General features: G+C 36.8%; 1 protein-coding gene across 5 annotated transcripts in view; it reads right to left on the bottom strand.

The window, feature by feature from the left end:
• Positions 1-26254, bottom strand: part of PTPRZ1 (protein tyrosine phosphatase receptor type Z1) — a 166074-nt gene that overhangs the window by 38077 nt on the left and 101743 nt on the right. For 3 of the 5 annotated variants that reach the window (XM_027574173.1, XM_027574172.1, XM_027574174.1), the window contains exons 9-13: positions 21546-21730; positions 19415-19541; positions 12397-12443; positions 5039-8633; positions 560-704 (exon numbers count right to left, since the gene is read on the bottom strand). In XM_027574173.1, coding sequence (XP_027429974.1) covers positions 560-704; positions 5039-8633; positions 12397-12443; positions 19415-19541; positions 21546-21730 — 4099 coding nt within the window. The remainder of the gene's footprint in view (positions 1-559; positions 705-5038; positions 8634-12396; positions 12444-19414; positions 19542-21545; positions 21731-26254) is intronic. The other 2 variants (XM_027574176.2, XM_027574175.2) reach the window with 1 other exon arrangement.

Here is a 26254-nt window from a genome sequence, read left to right as displayed (position 1 = left end):
AAATCCCATGCATCCTAATACAGTCATCAACTTTATTTCCTCATTATAACCACATTTTAATTGCTTGATTTTTACATTTATGTATGGGTTATCTTTTTTGTTATCAGTATGCAGTCAATGTGCAGCTTGTATAAAATCCACTATTATAAATAAACTCTGTTTTTACTATATCAAAAATTATGTTTTCTGAAACAGTAACTTTTGAAATTGTAACAGCTGGAGCGTTTAAGCTGAGAAGCTTAGATTTATGTTAAATGCTATGATAATGTTTGAATGTTAATGAGATGAATATCAAAGTACGCTGTCGAAATACTGTATTAAATATTAACTGAAGCTGGAATTCCTCCATTTTAACTTTAATTGTTTCATTGAACTATGAAGAACAATCAAATCTTGTATGTTATGTCTTTGGATTTACAAAATCACCTTATTCATGGTTAAATTAATGGTATCTCTCAAGTAAAATGAATTTTGAATACGCTTTGAAGAGCTTTCAGGTAAATAACAGGCAAAATCTAAGCTTTATGAAACACACGTCTAAAACAAGCACTCAACTTACCTCCAGTAGATGAGAATACCCACAAGAACCACTAGACAGATAAAAGTCAGGGCTGACACGATCACGAGGGGTATAACTGCCTTCTTCTCGGATTCCAACCCCTCAGCTAGACCAATACGAGACTCATGGCTACTATTACTGGCCTCTGTAGTCGGAGAAAATTGAGAGAGTTGATATTTAAGCTTAAGAAAAAGTCACAACATTTTTCAACTGAGTAAGTGCAACCTTCATTGCTGTTGCTTACCTTTACAATTTCAAATCTATGACAGAAAGAATGTCTACGATTACAAGCCAATTTAAGTAAAACAAAGTTTAAAAAGTACGGCAGGCTATTAGAGCAAAGATTGGCACCCAGGTACGGGTGTCATGGCAAGAAATGAGCATAACACTGCCTTGAAAAGCTTGCTAAAAGGAAAACAGAAGTATTAAAATAAAAAAAAAAAAAACTACCCAGTTTTTAAATAAAATGATCAGGAAAAACAATGCTACTTACTGTACCATATATATCTTGATTTTCCAAACTTAATTTTAATAAGATGTTTCTAATCCTGCAATCAAATAAGTAGCTAGGAGCAATTAAAAATTCCATCAAGAGGGAAGGTTAAGATAACCCTTCTTACATTAGGATAACCATTCAACCCAGAAAACTATTAAAAATTTAAATGTAGGTTGCTTTTAAAGTGTTACTTTGCCCTTCTTATCAACTATTTTTTCTCTACCAAAAATAAAAATACTATTGTATGCGAACTGAAGGAATACATAGATCAAAGGAATTCTTTTCAAATATGCAAGTATAAATTATGGAAAAGTTTAACTTCTGTCTTTGGATTAATTTTGAAAGATGGCAAGTGACTATTTTTGTGACCAGTTAGGTGCATTATTGTCCTAGCACTTTCAAAATCATTGCAACTGGCGCCATTCTTCCAAGTTGCTCAAAAGAGTTTCAGAACTTCAGGGTATCCCTTCTCCTTTGAAGTGTGGGGGGGAACCAACCCAACTGGACATAAGAACTGCTCTGCCAAAGTAAGAGCTCTTAGTGTCTGCCTGCAGAAATTCTGGAAGAACTACATCCAAGTTCCCCCATGAGAGTCTACACTGCATTCCAGACTCCCCGCACATTAGGTGCTTTTATACCAAGCATCTTACTTTAGTAATAGGACACAAAGGGAAATCGGTTTAATTTCAAGATTGAAGAATACATTTGAGAGTAACAAATTCATAAATGCAGCCCTAAAGTAAGCATAGCTAATGGCAGAGAACTTAAGGTCACATTTTCTCTATTAAAACGATTGTTACCTAAATGGAAATTTTGTGGCTAAACAATGAAGTAATCCACTTAGTAAAGTCCCGAGTACCTAGAAATCACAAATGGTGGTTAATATCATTATCTGTATCAGTCATTCTTGAAATGTCATTCCCAGAATATTGGCATTGGCATAGCCTGGAACTTGTTAGAAATGCCAATTTTGGGCCCCATGCCAACCATCACAAAGCTGCTGAACAGAAACTGTAGGTAAGGCCTAGCAATCTGTGTTTTAACAAGTCTTCCAGGTGATTTTGATCCACATTCACGTTTGAAAACCAATAATGTACATTAATTTATATACAAAGTGAGCTTATATAATTATACTGGTCTTCAGTGACCACAAATATTTATAGAAATATGTATATAGGTGTATATGTATATATATGTATGTATATAGATACATACATATCTCATTTATATATATATGTATTGCATACATATATATGAGATGTCAGATCATATATGTAAGATATATGACACATAAAGCATGTAACAAATTACCATACATATCACACACACTATACACATGCACTATATACACACATGCACACATATATAATCTTGTAATACAGACTTTACTCATAAGTTCTCTGGGGGGTCTGATTTTAAAATAAATGTTTTCGTTGAGGAGTTAGAATGATAAATCCATGGTAATCACATATTATGAAACCCAGGTATTTTATTCAAGATGAGATACCACATGAAAGTATAGATAATCAGGGGCCCCTGTCTGGCTCAGTCAGTAGAGTATGCAACTCTTGATGTCGGGGTCATGAGTTTAAGCCCCAGGTTGGGTGCAGAGATTACCTTAAAAAGTAAATAAATAAATGAATAAAATATCCCCCCCAAATTCAAAAAAATATATTTATAAAAAAAGGAAGTACAGACAATTAACTGGTTGCTTTACATACTGTAATGGGGAACAACTAGTTGTATTGATCTTTATAAACATTAGTTGACACTAAAATATCTATTTCAATATGGTCCAGTAGTGTATATGAGCTACCTAAATAAGACAAGAATCTACCAATAGATGATCAGTAGACAAAGTTAAGATTAATACTTGAAAATACATTTTTAGAATAAAACAGTATACTTTTGGTATTACAAATTAAGCATTATGTATATTTTATTGTCCTCAATAATGAAAGCACAGTCTCTAAGAGACAGACACCAATAACACATGATTCCAGCCTCAGTTTTGTGTTGACTCCCTACCTGACCTGAATCAAGTAATTTAGTATCTCTAGGTCTCAGTTTATGCATTCATAAATTGCAGATACTAATTTTGCCTTATCTATTTTGTTTTAGGGAACATGTCTTATAAATTATTCTACATTCTAGAAGTACATAATAAAATAAGTTTCAGAATTAGTCTATATGCATTTGATAAAGAGCCATATTCAATTACTTTGTAAGACAGAGTGCATATGATTTTTTGCAGATACAGTTTTAAAAGCAGGCAAGAATTCTTCCCTAATCTTATTTGATCTTAGTTACTCCAATAATTATGTTACCTGATGATATTGGAAGTTATATTCCTACTGTTTTCTCCTCTGAGTGGGAGAACATACTCTTAATAATTAATCAAATTAGTGCAATGATAAGAAATTGCTGAGTTTTAATTCATAATTCTAGGTTTGGCATTTTGCAATACATATATAGTTTCCCCATAAGAGCATAATCTAGCAAGAACATGCTGATGATGTCACTACCTATTAAGAAAGGAAAAAAAGGGATGAATTCTTGATATGTCTTTAAAATAAATCTAATAAAAATTTCAAAACCCTGAAATTTAATTGAAGCCAGATAACAATTCATATATATGGCAACACTAATGAATATAGTGACCTGTGGATTCATTATTCATTCTCACATATCAGAGTGTGTTTAAACTGGAATGCAAATGTTAAATAGGTATCAAGTCAGAATGTAGAAAAACTTCTCTATCAAAATGTACAAACTTTTAATTGCTGCTGCACTGACTGAAGGAAAAATATACAACTAATTCAAAGGATGGAAATAACAAAGAGAAAAAAATATCCTGATGAGACTGGTATCTATGATCTGGCTTATAAATATCTGCTTTTATGCAATAAGATTGCAAGCTGTTACCTTAACCTACCTTTTGACTTACTACGTTAACATTTAAATATTATCATTGTTAATTTAAAAAAAAGCCTTAAAATTTAATAAAAGCAAATTATAAGATTCTTATGATCAAGTCAATGAAATTATCCAGTATTTCATATGCCTAATGGTACTGAATTTCCCTTTTCTCCCCATTGGCATTTAAAGCAAACATCTGTATTATATATGTTGCAAGTAATCTACTTGAAGAAACATCTGGCCAATAAACTAATTTGCATAAAATACATTAACAAATGAAATGCATGCCTACAGAAAATGTTCTAGTGTTTTACATCTTGTCATACAATACCTATACATACTCTGCATATTAATGACCACTATCTAACTTCTTAGAAAGGTGTATAACCGCAAGTACAAAATAGAATGTGTCTTGTTAGTTCACACTGCCCTCTTTAGGCAACATTAAGGTAATCAAACAAAGACAACTTAAGAAAATTAAAAGCTTCTTTAAAACAAAACAAAACAAATCTTACCATTAACTCTCAAAACTCAGCAATAGAACTTTTTGTAAAGCTCCCCAGGCTGATGTGGATGTGCAAATTATCATATCTTTTCCGTGGGGTGGGTCAGAGAGGTGTTTATAACATATTACGTATCAGAGTTTTAATAATCCATTTTATAATTCAGTGAAATTAGATTACAACTTATTTTAGAACATAAGTGAATATAAAAATTAAAACTGCCTAAAACAACACACTCCAATCTATCATTTAAAAAGCAGTATACTAAAAATGCGTTACGCACACATAATTGCTCCCACATGTAACTGGCATCTTGTAGAATATGAAAAATTGGCAATAAATAAGAAACGTTTTATCTATCCACTAACCAAAATGTGTTGAATATTCACTTGAAATAATGACTAAAATCATACTTTAAAAACTGTAAATGGATTTGTTGAGTGTCTTGATTAAAAACAAAATGATGTGCCACTTCACCAAATTTCTCCTTCCATGATTTTTCTATTTTTTTGAGGAAGAAAACCACCACACCTCGGTCTATCTCTTGGATCCGTAACTAACCTGCCTCTGAAATGTTGAATACTTCTGAGTGCCTGCTAGTGACAGTTGGTGTTGAGGACTGTGGGGATCCAGGAGTTATTTCTGAGTCAACTGCTTCCAGGACCCCATCAACATCTCTTTCATTAACGTCTGGAAAACTGAAATCTGTGGAAGTCTTGTTATCATTCGGGATATCTGAGAGAGCCTGCCCTGATCCGCTCTCTTCATCACTTGCAACAGGTGCCCATGCTCCAGATTCTGGAGTGAAAGGAAGCAGGGCATCAGCAGTCTGAACGTCATTGTGCTGTTTTCCACCACTGGGCTTTTGGGGTGGCACATTTGCTGGTGGTGATTTATCAGGACTTCTGTCCATATTGGTCTGACCGGCTGATACGACACCTGTGACGTTATTTTCTTCAGAATTTTCAGAGAGTGAATATGAGGTTGGGTTATTCTGATCCACAAGATTGTTCTCTTGGGTGTCTGAATCATTCATTATCTTTTCCTGCAATTCTCTATAGGAGGAGCATGACATGCACTTATTTATGGATAAGCCATCTCTATCTCTGTCATCATCATCATCATCATCATCATCATCATCAATATCACCATCGTCACCACCACCCACTAAATCAGCATCAGATCTGGCACTCTGAATCAGCTCAGAAGTTGTTCTAGAAGGAAACAGCAATTTGGTTGTGGGGACAGAAACATCTTTGTCAGGAGAAACTGCTGTAACGGAAACATACACATTTCCTAAAGGAACAAACTGATCGGCGGTTACGGGTGTATCAGAAACAACAGCTGGGATACCAGCAAATACGTCATCAGTGAGAGACCCCTGAGTGGAGGTGAAAACTTCATCGGAATACATGAGCTGATTTATAAGTGTATTTGGTGGCACATCAATAGATAAAAGAGGAGTGGCAAACGCATGCCTTCCTTTTGGGGGAAAGGCCTGGTTAATCTCCAAACTGGCAGTTGGGAACAACTCGTCATTACTGCGCAGTGAAGGTACCACTTGCTGGGAACTTTTGCTTTTAAGCAAAACTGGTTCAAAGTATTTCTCACTTGTGTAAGAAATGGTTAAACCTTGAAGTGAAGCAGCGTGCGCGTTAGAAGCAGGCGATACATCGACAACTGGTACAGATGTAGTGAGCAGCGTGTTTTCCCTTGAAGCAGAGTTTGAGGCCAGGAGATGCAATCCTGTAGAACTAAGGGGATCACCCTTGCGGGTTTCAACCAATACTGGCTCGCTAGGCACAGGTGGAAGAGCAGTTTTAAGCAATGTGTCAACATCAGAAGCCTGAAAGGAGGGCTGCAGCGATACTTCAGTATTAAAAGAAGCTGAGGGCTCATAAAAGAAGAGCTGAGTTGAAGGAGCTAACATTTCACTAGAAGCAGGGTCAGAGGAGGCTGGCTCTGAGCTCGCACTAAGCACAGGTCTAAGCGAAGTGTCGCCAAACGCTTGAGATACGGCGTGTGCAGGCTGAACTGAAAAGGTATTCTCTGGAGCTTGACTAATCTCATGATCAAAAACCTTAGTGGCAGGAGGATCGAGAGACCCTGGCAACATGCCCTTTGTGCTAGAAAAGGAAACGGGGGATTCTGGTAAAGATGTGTTCAACTTATTTACAGTATCGTACAGGTCGGGCAGGACTGTGCTTTCCAAACGGTAAACCATTTCACTGAAAGAAGAAATTTGCAGTTCAGTCTCATTTCCATATATCATGTCACTTTTAGAAAGCGGCTTATTCTCATCACCAAACACAGATGTTGTATATGTAAATTCAGCTACAGAAACAGGTGAAGAATTGTTAAGGGCTGTCAGACCATCTGTGTCAGGTAAAAGAAATTCACCATCAGAGGAGGCTCCAGACCACTCCCCATCCCCAGAGAGGCCAGGAGGCAGCGGCAGCCGTGATGCGATTGGGGTTATTACCGAAGACGGAGGCACTGAAATGTGGCTAGGGCTGCTAAACAAGGGAGCCGGATGAGCTACACCCACAGAACCATGCACGGGGATTGCAGAACTGTAGGGAACAGTGAAGAAGTGCTGGGAGCCCTCATTACTAGATAAGGCATAGGAAGGTTCAGGCCCTGAAGAACGTGCATGCATCATGACATCACTGCTGGGTGGTTCAACTTGAGAAAACATAAGCGTTTTATAAAGGACACGAGATTCACTACCACCAAATTCCAATGTCTCTGAAGCAGCATGAGTGGTGGGCTGATGTGACGTCACATCAGAATATTGAGCAAGGCTGGCCTCTAAGAGCAAATCACCCCCAGCCACTGGCAGAGAAGCATGCAGGGACAGCTTATCACTCTCAACAGCTGAAGTAGCTTGTGGAAGGATCTGAGAAACTGTATACAGATGGTGAAACAATTCACTACTGAAGGAAGCAGAGGAAAATGGAAGCAAAGGTGCACCATCATAGGAAGACAGGATGGATTCAAATGACACATCGACACTGGGAAATACAGGCGTAGCATGCAAGGCCGAATCACTACTTGAAGCAGCAGGGGTAGTGTTGAGGATCTGATTGTCAAGCAACAAAGGGGTGACTACAGGAAAGACGTCACTACTGTAGGAAGGTTGAAGAGGTGTCTCACCATTGTACACCGGTTGAGTTGTCTGCAAGTGTACCATGTTGACGGTGGGGACTGAGTCCTGTTGTCCGGAGGATGGAGTAAACGCATGAGGTGTCACCTCAGTCGGGAAGTAGGCAAAGGTAGAATAAGGCGGCATTTCCAGGTCCGTGACCGGGGGACCCTGTGACACCAGTGGGCCTGGCACTGAAGACTCAGCTGCCTTCTCAGATTCATCGATCTGTATCTCGGTGTAATTAGTCTGGAGAAAGCTCTCTCTGCCTGACCCAGCATCGGGCTGTGTTACCGCATCTGAAGTGCTAGCAAACCACACGTTTCCGTCGATGGAAGGATCCGTCAGAGATTCTTCAGAACCCGACGAGGCTGACTCTTCGGAAGCATTTCTTGTAGATTCTGGTAGAAGAAGATCATATGTGATTGCCTCTGGGTTTTCTGAAGAAAACACATACCCACGGGATATGTTCTCAGAGATGAACAGCGTCGAAGAAGTTGTCGAACTGGAACCTGAAGACTCGTCAGCTCCGGTATCGAGCTTGAAACTTGTCAATAAATTCTCATCCTCACTGATATCAGTAGATACCTCTTGAGATTCTGTTACAGAAACTGTATTTAAAGATTCCACAGTCCCAGTCAAGTTCATTTGTGGAAATCTGAGAATAGTTTTAGAGCTCTCATTCCAAGAGGCTGCAGTGCCCTCCAGAGTGTGAGGTGGCATTTTAGTCACAGTCTGTGAAATCAAAGCAGCATCTTTTTCGGGGTCTAATTCAGTGACTGGTTGGGAAGTGGAATCTAAAATTGTGTTGGGAACATCACCCTTCCCAGAGAATTCACTTCCTTTTGTTGGGGATCGGTTAGTCTTGGCCTCATTGTATTTAGTCCCTACGTGATTGTAGTTTGTTGTAGTAGGAATCTGGGGTTCCTTTCTTCTTATTTGGTTTGTGGCACTGTCTCTACCGGGATTCACAACAGTGTCTTCTCCAATGTCTTTTCCCTCTTCTTCCTCCTTTGAAAAGCAAACAAGATTTAATGGAACATAAGGAGATAAGAAAAAAACGAGTTCTTAATAATATCTTATACTGCATTATACTGTTAATCTTCACTTGTGGGAACTTTTCCTCATAAAGCACCATCCCTTAGAAGCCATGCCTCTGTCCTATAACCTTTATCATCCACCTTCTGGGGACACTAATTAAACTTAATGAAAACACCCTATCTTTGGCTGCCTTTATTTTAATGCTGTGGAAATAATTAAATTAATAGATACCACAACTTTGAAAGAAAGGGGCATTATAATTTATTATTGATAGTGTTACTTAACATGGTACTTATTTTAGTTTTGTGTTTCTTTGTTCAGTTCATCTGGCAACTGAACGCGTGTTCTCTCTCTGTCAAATAAATAAGTAAAATCTTAAAAAAAAAACCCAAAGATCTTCCATTCAAGACATACACAGACATTTTTTAATTTTTTTAAAATTTTTAAAATTTTATTTTATTTAAATTCAATGAATTAACACATACTATTATTTTTAAAATATTTTATTTATTTATTTGAGAGAGAGAGTGGAGGGGAGGAGCAGAGGGAGAGGGACAAGCAGACTCCATGCTGAGCGCAGAGCCTGATGGGGAGCTTGATCTCAGGACCCTGAGATCATGACCTGAGCTAAAACCAAGAGTCAGACGCCTAACCCACTGAGCCAACTAGGTGCCCCCATAGGCAGACATTTTGTTAAAGACAAATTGTCAAGGGGTGCCTGGGTGGCTCAGTCGTTGCGAGTCTGCCTTCGGTCCCAGGGTCCTGGAATCAAGCCCCGCATCGGGCTCCCTGCTCTGTGGGAAGCCTGCTTCACCTTCTCCCACTCCCCCTGCTTGTGTTCCCTCTCTTGCTGTGTCTCTCTCTGTCAAATAAATAAAAAAAAATCTTAAAAAAAAGACAAATTGTCAAACTATGCTTCTAGCACTAGTTATTTAATTTTGTATTTTCCTTAGAAACACCATTCAGGTGACCCAGTCTTCCAGGAACGCTTGTCACCGTAATGGCCCAGGAGTGTTCTAGCTAGAGGTCAATCAAGATCCCTATTTTCTGGGCGCCTGGGTGGCTCAGCCATTAAGCGTCTGCCTTCGACTCAGGTCACGATCTCGGGGTCCTGGGATTGAGCCCCACATCAGGCTACCTGCTCGGCAGGAAGCCTGCTTCTCCCTCTCCCACTCCCCCTGCTTGTGTTCCCTCTCTCGCTGTGTCTCTCTCTGTCAAATAAAGAAATAAAATCTTTTTTAAAAAAAAAAGATCCATGTTTTCTGGGATTTTTTTTCTTTTTTAATTGTGCATTTTATGTCTAATCATATGCTTAGAAAACTAAACTGCCAAAAGTTTACCAAGACATGGTATTTTTAGTCCACATGGGATATGATTTTGCCAGTTTGCTAGCATTGTCATTTATTAGATCTTTTATTTATTTTTTTAAAATTTTATTTATTTATTTATTTATTTGAGAGAGAGAGAGAGCACATGAGAGGGGGAAGGGTCAGAGGGAGAAGCAGACTCCCTGCTGAGCAGGGAGCCCGATGCGGGACTCGATCCCAGGACTCCAGGATCATGACCTGAGCCAAAGGCAGTTGCTTAACCAACTGAGCCACCCAGGCGCCCTATTTATTTTTTAAAAAGATTTTATTTATTTATTTGACAGAGAGGGAGAGAACACAAGCAGGGAGAGGGAGAAGCAGGCTTCCCGCTGAGCAGGGAGCCCAATGTGGGGCTCAATGCCAGGCTTGATCCCAGGACCCTGGGATCATGACCAGAGCCAAAGGCAGATGCCTAATGACTCAGCCACCCAGGTGTCCCTTATTAGATCTTTTAAAGTCATGTACCTTAAAAGAAGAAAACTGACAGAGTACAAATTAGTAAGAACGTAACCAATATCAGGAGAAAAAAAATCCGAATCTTAAACCATGTTCAGATACCTCTCAGAATCTGATGAAGATGGGGGCGCCTGGGTGGCAAGCGTCCAACTCTTGGTTTTGGCTCAGGTTGTAATCTCAGGATCATGGGATCGAGCTCCACGCCGGGCTCTGTGCTCAGTGTGGGGTCTGCTTAAGACTCTCTCTCCCTCTCCTTCTGCCCCTCTCCCCCACTAAGCACTCTCTCTCTCAAACAAATAAATAAATCTTTAAAAAAAAGAACATGATGCAAATAATGCACCATTCATTAATCCTACCTAACCAAATCTTGTTGATCTCTATGAAGTCATGTGACCTCATGTCAACATTTCAAGAAGAACAGATCATTCATGCTCTATGATTACTTCATACATACCTGAAACCACAAATATTTTAATGTATACTCCTTCCTATATTTTCTTATGAAGTTATTGTGAATCTCTCTTCCACTATGGTTTTCAATTGTGTCACACCTGTTATTCTTCACAGCTTCCATTTAGAAAATTTTACTGTAAGGCCTTGATCATGCTGGAGATACTTTATCCTTCAAATTAACGCATTTTTATTTGAAGACAATCTAAGAAACATCCCCCAAACTATTCACTTCCAAATTCAGTTTTAAAAACCATTACAGATACATTCCAGGAATTTGCCAACCTCCATCATTCATTCCTGCATGAATCAACGGTAGTGAACAGTGTTATGGACTAAGTATTTATGCCCTCTCCCCGATTTATATGTTGAAATCCTACCCTTCAAAGTGATGATGTTAGGAATTGGCTCTTTGGGAAGTAACTGAGATTAGATGAGGTCTTAAGGGTAGAGCCTTCATGAATGGGATTAATGCCTTTATAGGAAGAGTCATGAGAGAACTTGCTTCTTCTTCTGCTCTGCTCTCTGCCATGTTGAAGATATCATGAGAAGCTGGCAGGTATATACCTATCCATGTGCATGCACACATACACACACAAAGGTATCCTTAGCTGAATTTCGTGATCTCTTGTAGGTTGCCCACTTTGGTAAAATAATCCTTTGCAAGAGAGAAGTGCCATAAGATATATAAATTATTGAGATACCTATACATGTGAAAATACAACTTAACTGTTATTTATTGCCAGATGGTAGCATTAGTTATCACACTCTGTGACCTCATGCACACGTGTACATATACATACACTCATACGACATTAAGAATAGCACCTGCATTTAACATATACTCAGTTACGAAGAATAGTACATTTGGGGTTAGGATGAAATAGAAGGTGCATCCATCATTTTTTCTCTATTTTAAAAATTAGGACAATGTTAAAAATTATAAATATTCTTAAATACCTATTTACTTACAGGACATTATGCTAGCAACAGACACTTATAATATGAATAATCCAAACACAATTATTTAGATTGAATGGGCAAACGAATATATACAGCTTATGTTTTGGCTCATATTTATTATCAATCTGTCAACCATTAGGTAAGGTGTTTATAAAAAAACTGTAGAAATATTAAGAATTGGTTAAATATTAGTCTTTTAGAAAACCTGAACACTGAAAAAATTCTGAATTATATAGTTTATAGCTATAATTACCTTTAAAGTTCATTTTTTTATCATCACCACCTTTTTGTTATTTTTACTATTCTATCAAAGTGTCTTCCAATTCTTCCATGAAAGAATCATGCATATCAAGTATGTGACTATCTACAAAGCTCAGCAACTAACCCTACAATGAATAATGCAACACGAACTTTGAAGCAACATCTGAAACCTAACCAATAATTGAAAAAGTACTTTTTAATTTTAAAACATTTTAATATAAAAATAGTTAAAATACCTTGACTATTTCTTCAGTTCCAATTAATTCAGGGAAGAGGTCAAGTTCTACAAAATTAGAAACAAAATTATTAAAATGTTTATTCAACTATTTTAACCCTGTGGGTTTACCTTTGGATGGAGAGGTGGGGGCGGGGGGAAGATTTGTTAGCTTTGAAAATACAGAATCTCCAAAAATAAAAATTTCAGATTTTAAGTTCCAACACTACTGAACACTACATAACAAACCACTACACATACCTATATGAAACTGCATTCGAAACCTTCATCTCTATCCTCTACTCCAACTCCCTTCTCCTTCCCCCTCCCCTCTATGTGGGATTGAAGCTAAGAAGGGAGAGGCAGACAGGCTGATATTACTGAGTTTAAAAAACCGAAATAATTTTTCATCAGTGTAGACCTTCATCCTTAGCAGGGTTGACAGTTAGGGACATGCCAGGGATTAGGGGGAGAATGGACAGGATTTATTTTCTTATTCAGCTGTTTCCTCCTTCAGTTCCTATTCTGGCTGAGGGTCAAATGATTCCTTCTATACTGTGAATTTGGGCTCACACTTATATGTACACAGGGTGTTGCACCAAATGGACAGGAAGGACTGACCAGAGTGGATTCCAGGTCCTTCACCCCAGGGAAACTCATTGGTGCTGTCTACACAAAGAATGCACTGGCCGGGATGATTCAAGTCTGCTGTTCCCAACAACCAGAATCAGTATATTTCCAGTACATGGATATCTCAATCCTAGAACAAAACCTGTCAGTAAATGTGAGGAAAGATTAGGAGCTGGTTCTCTCTCTCCAACAAGGAATCTAGACATGATGCCAAATTACTGAGGGGCTGACCGGAGAAGCACCATCCTTCATGCTTCATCAGAGCTGCATTGGGCTCAGCTTCAGCTGAGCATTATTACAATAATGCTTCTCTTATTCTCATTATTCTATAGAATTTCACTCCTTCTCCAAAATTCATGCTCTTCACTCTCCCAATATTGCTTTTGTTCTATACTTTATACCTCTAGGTATCCTCAAGGGAGATGCATATTCTTTAAAGTTTTCAAAGGCAAAAGTGAATTAACATGAAATGTTTATCAAATCCGGGCCTGTTTTATAACACAGACTTTTTTTTTCCACAATAGCCAAACTGTGGGAGGAGCCGAGATGTCCTTCAACAGATGAGTGGATAAAGAAGATGTGGTCCATATATACAATGGAGTATTACTCAGCCATCAGAAAGGATGAATACCCACCATTTGCATTGACATAGATGGAAATGGGGGGGATTATGCTAAGTGAAATAAGTCAAGCAGAGAAAGACAATTATTTTATGGTTCCACTCATATGTGGAACATAAGGAATAGAGCAGAGGATCGCAGTAGAAGGGAGGGAAAACGGAATGGGAAGAAATCAGAGAGGGAGACAGACCGTGAGAGACTCTAGACTCTGGGAACCAAACTGAAGGTTATGGAAGGGATGGGGTGGGGAATGCGGTAACTGGGTGATGGGCATTAAGGAGGCCACGTGTCGTGATGAGCACTGGGTGTTATACGCAGCTAATGAATGGTTGAACACTACATCAAAAACTAATGATGTATGGACTCTGAGAAACATACTGAGGGTTCTAGAGGGGAGGGGGGTGGGAGGATGGGTTAGCCCGGTGATGGGTATTAAAGAGGGCACGTTCTGCATGGAGCACTGGGTGTTATGCACAAACAATGAATCATGGAACACTACATCAAAAACTAATGATGTAATGTATGGTGATTTACATAATAAAAAATTAAAAAACACTAATGATGTATTATATGTTGGCTAATTGAACATAATAAAATATAAATAATAAAATAAAATATACATATAGAAAAGTAAAAAAAAAAAAACCAAACCCACAGAGTTTCTTGAGTTTATTTTTATCAGAAAATTTCTAGGCATTAAGAAATGTAAGACCATAAAATGAGTCCTGTGCATGGATTCCGTTTAGAGGAGAATTCAAGAAAAATTGAGAAGTGAGTCATCCTCTCAAGAGAATTTAGATAAAATTAATACTCTTGACTATTGAGCTATCTCAAAGTTACTTATCCTGAACAATGTTAATTTAGCCCTGAGTTAAATTTTAACACTCAATTATTTTTTTTTCTTGTTAAAACCCACCATGAAAGAGTTTGGAAACCTTTATTCGGATCATTAATATTCTCCGTTTTCTATTTTTTGTTTCTCATGCTGTTAATTCTTCACGTTTTCAAATTAAAGTGATTTCAATAGTTTGGAATATTTGTGTCTCTATAACCTCCAAGGAAATCAATACAGGTGAGTTTAAAGATGGGATGGATGCAGCTAAACTGTAAAAGACAAATAAGAACCTTCAATATGATTTTCTATAAACTATAATTGGAGAAGTTCATGCACCGGAAAGCCTTCAAATTCAGCATGTGAGACAATGCATAATTTTACCAAAATGCTTTTAAATGGAGTCACACCTTTTCATGTACTTTTAAAATATTTTAATGTTAATAAGGGCAAGTCATAACAAATATTTGTTAGTGATACATATATGATACTGTCGATTTTTCTCTGTTAAGAGGCCATGGGGAAAAAAGTCTCAGTGATAATCCATTCTCTTCAACATGCTTAAGGAAATGTTTTAAAATTAAAAACAAGCAAGCAAACAAAAATATGATCTAACTTTACTAACTTCATACTTTTAATGGGCAAATGCATTTTCTTATTGATTGTCAAGGCTGGGGTAGGGTATGTGTAATTATCACATTGAGGACTGACTTCCATTTCTTTCAACATTCTCTGAGTGTATCATTGCAGGGGATTTATTTTTATCCTTTTACCACAGCATAAATTAACTATATGGATTTGGGTTCCTAATAAGTTAGAATACATGACTTTACCCAGTCATTTCCCCCAAAGAGTATCAGTGAGTTCTACTGAAACTGGCTTTGCTATTCACTGCTATAGGAAGTGAGACGTCTCCTTTGGGCCCTTGGGGCAGAATGTATGGGTCCAGGCGGTCCTTTGGTCCTTCTTAGCTTCCTGGCCCTCTCACGGGTGAATACCCCAAGTGTGGATGCCTTCATATTGTAAGTATTAACCCACTTTGAAGGATCTTCATTTTTGGTTTCCAATTTTATTATTCAAATTGACCAAAATTCTGGGGTTGCCCTGGAATACTTCTTCCCCCATATAATCTGGGAATCTCCTGCTGGGCCTCTTCAGAACAAATTTGAAATAAAATAATTTTAGAAAATATTTTCTATCTTCCTGGAGATTCTGAGGCCATATTTCTAAGACTGAGAGTTCACAGCACCCAAGGTGTAGTTCTGGTGATGGGCACAAGGTCTCATACTGGGTACCCTCTGGACCGCTGGTTCCTCACAAATAACTGGTATTTTAGTAGCCACTGACCTGACTTAGGCAATACTGATATATTAAGTAGTTCAAAATTATACTGGTTTACAGTCTTCTCATTCACTTCCTCAAACTAGACGGCAGGAATGCTATAAAATGTCCAACAGTAAAGACTGTTAATTTTTTTTTTTTTGAGTGAACACTTAAAATTCACGTATGTGTGATAACTGAACAAAAGCTATTGGTTCATTCTGGTTTTGTCTGGGGGCACATGTAATGCTAAATTTTCTAAAAGAGCATGTTAGTCACACAATATTCCATAACACAAAAAAGCAACACCGACATAGGTTGGCAAGCAAGGCTTATTTAATTGTCTGAAGGAAGCCAAGTTTCACAGCGCAAAAGGGCAAAGCAATGTAGACTGCAATCTCTTCAAACTGTGATTTCAAATATTATTATATAATAACACCTGTAGCACAGGATGGTACAGGCAGAACAAGGATGGATGTATAGTGATTTAACAAACACAACTGTTACACAACTGAAAAGCACACAACTAAAGAAAGATGTGTTGATCTAATTCACCATGCATTTAAATTTAACATACACAACTATCAAGGCCCTACAACACGTACTTAAATAATATCCTCTATAATTGTATAATAATTAACTCTACATTCCAGAATAGAAAAGACACAATTATTTACAATGAAATAAATATATTTATGAATTGTTTATTCATAAATATAATTTTCTACAAAGCATTTGGAAAGAATATACATTTTAGTTTAACTTTAATAAGCTTTTCCTGGACAAATTCAAATTGTTTCTTAATACGAATTTATGCATGTATTTGAAAATAGCAATCTGGAGTAATGTTTCATGGACACTAGTTTTATGGTGACACTGTGGTACACAAGAGTGTAATTAAAACGCACAAACAACAATCAAATTAGCCAAAGTTAAATGCACAATTTGGAAGCTTCAGTTGTCTTTCGTGGATATTGATTAAAATATTTGAAATATACCATCGAAGGAATGAGGGCAACTGTAAATGACCTCCCTCATTTCTTTATAACAAAAGCAAAAAACAACACAGTATTTAGAAAACAGCTTATCCAAAATAATAATAAAATGATTCAATAGGGTACATTACAATGTTACTAAGGTAATGAACAACATGATCAACAGGATGAAATGGTGCTAATAAACACCATGAAATAAGCAGCAAACTCAAAGGCCACTTACATCTCCATTAGCCACATAAATCATAAAATTAACAAATCTTGTAGGCACCATCACACTAAACCACAAGATAGTACTTTGGTCAAGACTTTTACTGTGATTTATTCACCACAGAAACAATATTTAAGATAAGGTAGTTTTAATAACAAGTTGAAAATATATGAATTGAAATGCCATTGCCACGTTTTAGATCAGAAAAAATGAGTTCTAAAAGAACAAATAATTGCTTTATGAAAAATAGGAAGATCCCACACATTGGGTAAGTTGGCTTTTGATGGAGGACTTTTTGGTAGAAATAATTAAGGAATAATCTATCTAAGTTTTTAACCTTAGCTTTTAAGAGGAATATCATAGTGAAACATCAAATCAAATACCAGGTTTCACTAAAACATGATCACTGTACAAAATGCTTTATGGGACTGAGATATCCTTGGAGATTAAATGGTATGCCCAAATTCACATCTCATTAGTTCAACAGTGTCCTCAGCCTTTGAATAAATGGAAATCAAATTACAATACTTGTTATTTTGTACAAATGTGAAAATGCTACAAATGATACAAGAATGTTGTACTTTGGGCCAATACAGACGCAGTCTATCAGGATCACTCAGAAATCACTTCTATAGAAAATAAACATTTGATCTGTTTTTCTTTATGCAATAAGCATCTAAGAAAAATTCCTAAAGTTTAAAATTCTGACATAGTGGATAGAGTAAGAAAGACACACCACAAATAGCTAGAAGTAATTATTTTTTGTAAACTCCTGGGAGATTGTTTTATGTACAGAAATGAGAGTGGTATAATTAAACCAAGGTAGTAAATTAAATGAATGTATTTAACACAATTCTTATCCTAAAATGCATAATAGCATTAGAGGAGATTTTTATATACCATATTTCATCAATTCACATCTGATATTGGCCATGATAGTCAATGTTGCTCTGTTAAAGATGTCATTTTCTAGGTGGATCCATATGGGGAACTCTGGTGAGGGATGACGGGAGGAGCATGATATGGCGTAACTGATAACTGGTCAGTTGATTTTGATACTCACCTTTCAATAAGATTTAGAGCTCATATTCCATTTAAAAATAACCTAATTTTGAAAATCAATGCTATATAAAAACAGTACATTATACCCAGGCCATGAGGCAGATCATAAGAAATATTAAATAGTGATATTGCCATCATGGTAGTAGTAATATTCATTAGCCATCCACATTTTAATCCGGGAAATATTTTGGGAAGTTTTGTAGCCTGTGGTTTAGAAGGATACATAATCTATCATCTAATGCTCTGACATACATACTTTAACTTAAACATTTAACTAGTGAGGACAACTCTGTTGAGGTCATTAATGAACAGGCTCATAATGAATTAAAGTCCTTGCTATATCATATAGACCACAAAGGCTAATCAATATACCAGTTTTTCTTCAATATGTCCAACTGGAATATGCTATAATTTATTACCATCCATGAAAAATTTACAAAATTACCAGTGAGTAGACTCATGGTATGGTGGGGATGACCAAAGAATATTTACATTTATGTGTGCATGTTTGCATGTATTTATGAATATGCATATGCATGATATCTGTGTATATAAATATACACATATACATATGAATACGTACATATATAATTCCATTCTATTGTCTTAAAACTGCTATGCTAACAAAAGGAAAACTAATTATATACATTTATATATTGTCAAATTATGATGGTCTGTACTTCATTTAATTATTGCATAAGGTTTTAGATCAAAAGATTTTCCTATAATACTTAGAGAAGATGCATGCAAATAAAATAGAATTAAAAACAACATCTTTGTTTTGCTTTGCGAAATAGTACTGGCAAATCAACTAAGAGGAAAGCACTCTACCCCCTTCACACAGAATTATAAAAAGTGGATGAAAATACCTAAGATATACATATCATAAAAAAAGAGAAAAAAGAAAAGACCTAAGATAAACTGTTAGATGTGTTGTATAGATATTTCAAAGTACTTCACATGATCCTAGGATCACGTATATACTTACTACAAAACGCTTTGGGGGCTGAAAAAGGAAATAAACACAAATGAAACCAACTTTTCATTATCAAAAAGAAGTCTTAATATTTACATAGCTATTTTCATCTGATGACCATTACAGACAAAACAACAGATTTTGCTGTTCCTACTTCACAAATAGAAAACGTCAACATTTAGAATAAATTTACGTATTATCTTGCACCAGATCTGTTGAATGAAAATGGTTTCCATGCTTCACAAAATTAGCTGATGATCCAGACCCAAAAAAAAAAAAAAAATCATTTTGCCTTTTGGCCATAACAATATAAAGTCAGAGATAAAGCACCATTGTACCCAGTAACTAAACTAGCCTCATTTATGTGGATATAAAGGCATATCAAGGGACTTACCCGGGTCATCAGAAGGCATGTCAACAACAAGCTGGTCACTGTATTTTCCATATAAGCCATTAGTGCAGATGGCTACTATCTGAAGCACATAACTCATATTGGGTAGTAAATTATTGAGAATAGCACCCTAAAAGGAAGATGTCAGTAATTATATTAATGTATTATTCTCATCAGAGCGCTAACATAATAGACCTCTGTCTTTAGAAAACATTTTCTTATTTGCCAACGGAAAATATATTTTATTAATCTAAGAAAAACTGTATGCCATGTTGTTAAGTTGAACTTGTGAGATTTGTGAATTAGGCTTTTTTGGTTTTTTGAAAAATCAATTTTAGTTTTAGAAAGTTTCATTTTTAACTAGAATTCATCAGATTCTTAAATGAGTATCCAAAACTACAAATTAATATTTTAGACAAATAAACATGTAGCATTTGCAAAGAGCAAAATGTGAAAAATATAATGAAGAACCAATTTATCTCTTTATCATAACAATATATAAGCAAGACAGTAATAGAATTATTATCTTAACATCATTATGAAATGAAAAACTGGCATATTCTCAAAAATTGCACGTCATACATAGTTCATAATGTCTCTGTTCTAGACACCTGCATTAAAAAGTTATGTATTTTTTAAATTTTTTATTGTTATGTTAATCACCATACATTACATCATTAGTTTTTGATGTAGTGTTCCATGATTCATTGTTTGCGTGTAACACCCAGTGCTCCATGCAGAGCATGCCCTCTTTAATACCCATCAGCAGGCTAACCCATCCCCCCACCCCCCTCCCCCCTCGAACCCTCAGTTTGTTTCTCAGAGTCCGTAGTCTCTCATGGTTTATCTCCCCCTCCAATTTCCCCCCCTTCATTCTTCCCCTCCTGCTATCTTCTTCTTCTTTTTTTTTTTTAACATATATTGTATTATTTGTTCCAGAGGTACAGATCTGTGATTCAACAGTCTCACACAATTCACAGCTCTCACCATAGCACATACCCTCCCCAATGTCTATCACCCAGCCACCCCATCCCTCCCACCTCCCCCCACTCCAGCAACCCTCAGTTTGTTTACTGAGATTAAGAATTCCTCATATCAGTGAGGTCATATGATACATATCTTTCTCTGACTGACTTATTTCGTTATGTATTTTATCAGTTTTGTCCATATGATATCCACCGCCATGGTAACAAGGACAGTTTTTGTTTAAACGCAGGTTCCTGGGCCTGGTGGGACTCCAGCTGTGTGAATGCACAGTTCAGTAGTGCTTTTGACCTGCAGTGGGCTCTCCTAGAGCCATAACCAGGTAGGGTTTTCTCAACTAGACCCCATATGGCCAATCCTTCCCTAGCAAGGCAAAGTTTAATATTGAGATGCTCAGGTCACAGAAGGAATCTGTACTTTTAAAGAAAGTTTTCATTTTAATTCCAGTTAGTTAATATACAATATTATATTAGTTTCAGGTGCACAATATCGTGATTCAACTGTTCCATACCATACTTTATTTTCTTTAATTTGTGTGCATGGGTGAGGAGGAAGAGGGTGTGGATCTTTTCCTAAAGATTATCTGCCTTGGATTCCAAAAGTTCTGACTCAATTGACTTCACATCTGTTACTTGGAAATTTGATGCGAAGAGTCCCCTACTCTATTTTCTTGTGCTGGTAGAGTATGGTGGGGGCAATGATATATGACAGTATCAGAGCACTGAGATTCCAGATTCAATTATTTCCACAACTGTGAGATCACGGTCAAAGTATTTAACTGTTCTTTGAGTCCCTTGATTTGGAAAGAGAGGCTGCACCAGATGAACTCTAGGTCCTAAGTCTTCTCTAAGCGTCATACTCTATAATGTTGTTTGCAAAGCTGTGATCTTCCTGTAATCGAAAACAAATAAGAACCTAAGGTAATTCCCTATAAGCTTTGATCTAAGTTAGTATAGTTTCTGCTTCCCCTCCTCCCCACTGGAGAGTTTCACACAAAGTTTAGGGCAACAATACGTAATCATTTGTAAGTTTTTACCTTGAAAATTAAACTCTAGTGCTGTCAATACATGAAACAAAGTCTTGTAAGTTCTTTCCATGAAAATTAAACTATAATGTTATCAATACATGAAACAACTGATCTTATAGTTACCAAGTCTTGATAGCCATCTGTCAAAAATTCATGCTTGGTTTGGTCTTCTCCCTCTAACTGCTGGTACAAAACTGCAAATTTCTCAATCATGGTATCATAAACTACTCGAGGTCTCTCCCACGTAACAAGAAGGCTGGTATAATTCTCCGGGTCAGCTTGAACATTTTCTGGTTCTGAACTACAAACTTCAGAAACCAAAAAAAAAAAAAAAAAAAAAGTACAGTTATTGATAGAGCTATCAGCCTCTAGGATTTTAACAAGTAAAACATATTCTATGAAAATGTGTTGTGTTTTATTTCAACAGAAGGTAAAAAGTTAAACTTCTCCACTGTGGAGTTTTTGCTTATGACATTTCGTATATCTGAAACACTTCTTCCTTCCCTCCTTCCTTCATCTGCATCCCATTGTCCCATTCAGGAAAGGTCTAGGTCAAATGATCCCTCCTGTTATGCGTGCTCTGATGTCTGCTGAAGTGAGCTGTGTCATTTTCAACTGTCTGTTTTGCTTTAACACTACTATTGCATTAATTGCATGTTCTCTTATATTACTTTTTCCTGAACGGGTCCTGAGTCCCGTAGTAGGTTATAAACATAAGAGCCACAGTTTTTTATTTCTATATTGTTTAGGACACTGTCTTGAATACATCTGGTACACAAATTCATTTTTATAAATAAACAAAGGATATCTTCAAGCTCATGATGTTTTTATTTCTCTTGTTTGGTACCTGACAAGTATCTTCGGCTCAGGATGAGGAGAATTTAAAATTATAAAATAGGGTCTATTATCAGACATTTTGTTGTTTCAAAATCCTTGAAATAACTTAAAATTCCCTATCAGAGAAAACCATAGGAGAACAACTAAAACTATCATTTCTGTATTTTTTGGACCTGCTGACAAAAATCCCACTTTGGCATTAATAGATTAATAGATTAAGCGATTAATTTTAGGAAATTAGATTTGTTTTGTCTGATCTGAAAAAATACTCTGAAAATAGTTCAGGGACTTCTTATAATAAATTCAAGCCCATGCTGGGAATCATGCCAAAAATTTAGTCGCATCAGAAAGTGTATTCTGATACTTTCTGAAATGCATTCATAATGTGATAATCTGAACTAATTATGAGGATGAAAATTATAAAATTTTATGATATTGTGCTAATGGAGCAAAGCAATAAATATACTCTATTCATAGGCCAGATAAACTTACAAAAGAGAGGGAGAAAGGTCTCTAAAGCTAAAGATTGATATGCTCAGAGAATCCAAGCTTTGCTTCTAGGAGATACCTGAAGTTACAAAGTCACTACATGAGACCATGCGGTTGACATAAGTCAACCAATGGTCGACTGCTACAAAGACTCAATAAAAATATTGCAACAACAGCATCAGAATGTGACCAAAAAGCCTTTTGTCTATACCAGCTTGTAGTTTTGCTTGTGAACACAAGAGGGCAGCCAAAACTAACAATTGACCTTGTAAATTGAAACAAATTGTAGCTACAGGATTTAATAATGGGAATTTTAGCCTATATGCTATGCTAGCAATGGTATATAAATGATACAGAAAGTATAAAATATATACTTTAAATAATACACGTACAACTTTATATGAGTTAGAGACAGGATTATTCACTGTAAAAACTATGTTTTGTTGTTGTTTGTTTGTTTGTTTGTTTATTAAGGATTTAGGGTGAGGTGTTCCTTTGGGAGTAAGAGAATAATTCTCCAAAAACATGAATTCATCAAAAAGCATGAATTCAGAATAAGAAAATGCATTCTGATTTAGGTCCGTCCTTACTCTATCTAGCGACACTTCTTTAATGGCCACCAGATGGCAGAAGATAATTGATCATCGCAAAAGTGAGCTAGCTACTCACGTGAACTATATCCGTGGAGGAAGCGGATTGCTTCAGTCTTGCTTCTAATGAATCCCTAGGTCATTTTTAGAAGGTTGAAAGCAATTACAGACAATATCATTTGTAGATTTTGTCCTACAAAAATCAATCCCTCTTTTTAGAGAATAGGAATGATTTAAAGTGAACTATTCTCCTCCCTCAAAATGAAGCTATCTTAAAATGCATTAAAGTTTTATGCATGCACACAAAGCAAAAATCTCTTGAGAAAATATAAAATTATTAGCTGCAAAAATATCCAAAGGACTGCTGCATAATTAGCAGAAAATTACTTTGTTTGCATGTCTGTTTATTTCGCCTTAATAGTTGAAATCAGCAGATGTTTCAAATTTTAAGAATCAGCATTAATATAAAGTAGGACTTTAAAAAGAAACTTGTATTTCCTTGTCATCGAGTTTTCATTCCTTTGCTTTCTGCTTTATAAATCTGTAAGAGCTTATGGGTAATTTGTTTAATAGTTTAGACTTACATTTTAATTAGGAACTTTGTAAATGTTTCTTTTGTTTAATGATAATCAATAGCTTAGTAATATGTTATAAAACTGAGCTAAATTTTATCTTTTATATGCTAGCTGAAATAGGGGATTTTACAGGGAAAAGATAATATACTTTAGAGTGTGTTCAAGAGAAAAACCTGTGCTTCTGTATATTGTTTATGATCTTGCCAAAGGGCTGCCCTTCTATAGGGTAGGAATGGATTTTTAAAATAATAATCTAGTTCATTCTATATACACTCCTTTGTGTTCAAACAAAAAACTGGGTAATGACCATGCAATACGTTATTAATTTGCACTAAATTTTCCAGGTTTTCCTTATATTTATTGAAATTTGCTTATCATATTAGAAGGATATATACTCTATAAAGCACATTATCTGGATTGAAAATCAAGGAAGGGTTTTCCAGATCAACATTTACCCAGACACCAAATACAAGATACTAACTGATATAATAAAATAGTAACAAAAAAATCATTTCCTTGATTATAGGGAGTTCAGCACCATACTGAGGCCTCATTTCCTACTTTAGGACTGAATCCCATGCCCGATTCCTTTCCACAAGCTACATGTGATCTGGGTCACAGTTACGGATTCTTTCAGGAACACTGGCCAAGAAGGAGAATCTAGTTCCTGCAAGCCCTTGGCCATGAGCCAGACTGTGACAAATCTGGGGTCCATGTCAAGTCACATAGACTACAAGTAAGTGCCTCAGTACAAATGCAAAGTCTGCTCACATAGAAAGAATGAGGATGTAGTTGCCTTTGTAAGGGAGCTGTAAGTGTTCTTACTTCAAAACCGACTTTTAACATTAAATTCTCATCTACTTGGTTCCAGGCACTCTGGACATACAAATAAAGATGGTGCTGTTTGGGGCGCCTGGGTGGCTCAGTCGGTTAAGCATCTGCCTTCGACTCAGGTCATGATCCCAGGGTCCTGGGATCGAGCTGCACGTCGGGCTCCCTGCTCTGCGGGGAGCCAGCTTCTCCCTCTTCCTCTGCTGCTCCCCCACCCCCCTCCTGCTTGTGCTCTCTCGCTCTGTTAAGTAAATAAATAAATAAATAAATAAAATCTTAAAGGAAAAAAAAAGATGGTGCTGTTCTTGCCTTTAGGAAGCTCATTCCTATGATAGCTGCTAAACTTTAAATTTAGTAATCGATGAAATATAAAGGGTCTATGTCCCAGACCCTTTACATAAGAATGCCAAATAAACTTGTAGAAAATATGCCATCGAGACCAAGTTAGGTTGTGCTTTCAAAATTACACGTTTTTCCCAATTTCCCAATTCAAATTGTAAAGATTTCACAAAGTTGCCGCTGATACAAAGTCATGTATTTTCTCAAATGAAGAGTGAATGCCTCACACAGAGGAATGCGCATGACCTGCAGAGCAAGTACCAAAGAGTGAAGCACTGGGTGTTAAAGGGAAAAAGTGGGAAAAAAGGAAAATAAACAAAGACGGAGAAATACAAATGAAGAGAGCATGACAACTCTGGCTGTGACAAGTCTCTCAGCTAAGCACAGAAGTTGATGCAGGTGGCCAAGGGAGATTTGAGTCTCCTTCCACGTTTGCTGTTCTATGTGCCTGGCTTGGAAGGACAGATACCCTGAGGGAGAAGGTCCAGCCTTAGCTCCATGGACTTAGGGGTAAAACTGTGGGTACAGATAAAAAGACAAAATGGTGATTCTTGGGGAGTGGCAGAGAAAATGTCACAATTACCTAAGACGTCACTAGATTTTACCCAGTTATTTCCCAATGAGCTGAAGTTTGGTGCAGTTTAACACAGCTTGTGACAAAAGTACTTTGTGATACACACTGATAAATCCATCACATCCTCCTCCGAGGCTGACGAGCCTCCCTTCAAAAAATATTGAGACTGGGGCGCCTGGGTGGCTCAGTTGGTTAGGCAACTGACTTCGGCTCAGGTCATGATCCTGGAGTCCCGGGATCGAGTTCCGCATCTGGCTCCCTGCTCAGCGGGGAGTCTGCTTCTCCCTCTGACCCTCCCCCCTCTCATGTGCTCTCTCTCTCTCATTCTCACTCTCTCAAATGAATAAATAAATAAAATCTTAAAAAAATATATTGAGACAGGTGTTTTGATGACGTTGTTGTGAAGAACTTGAAGATTTACAGACCCAGAAGACAACCAATATTAAGGTCGTGATTTCCCCTCAGGGAGCAGCAGATCTTAATAAAACTACATGTAAACATTGCCACAAATGTTAAATATAGTAACTAGAAATGATCCGCCACTGATTTGTACCTCTAAAGGCTGCATTACTCACTTCAGATAAGTAGCCAAAAGGA

Source organism: Zalophus californianus, chromosome 12, assembly GCF_009762305.2.
Source record: "Zalophus californianus isolate mZalCal1 chromosome 12, mZalCal1.pri.v2, whole genome shotgun sequence".
Taxonomy (NCBI): Eukaryota; Metazoa; Chordata; class Mammalia; order Carnivora; family Otariidae; genus Zalophus; species Zalophus californianus.
This window is presented reverse-complemented; position numbering and strand designations above follow the sequence as displayed.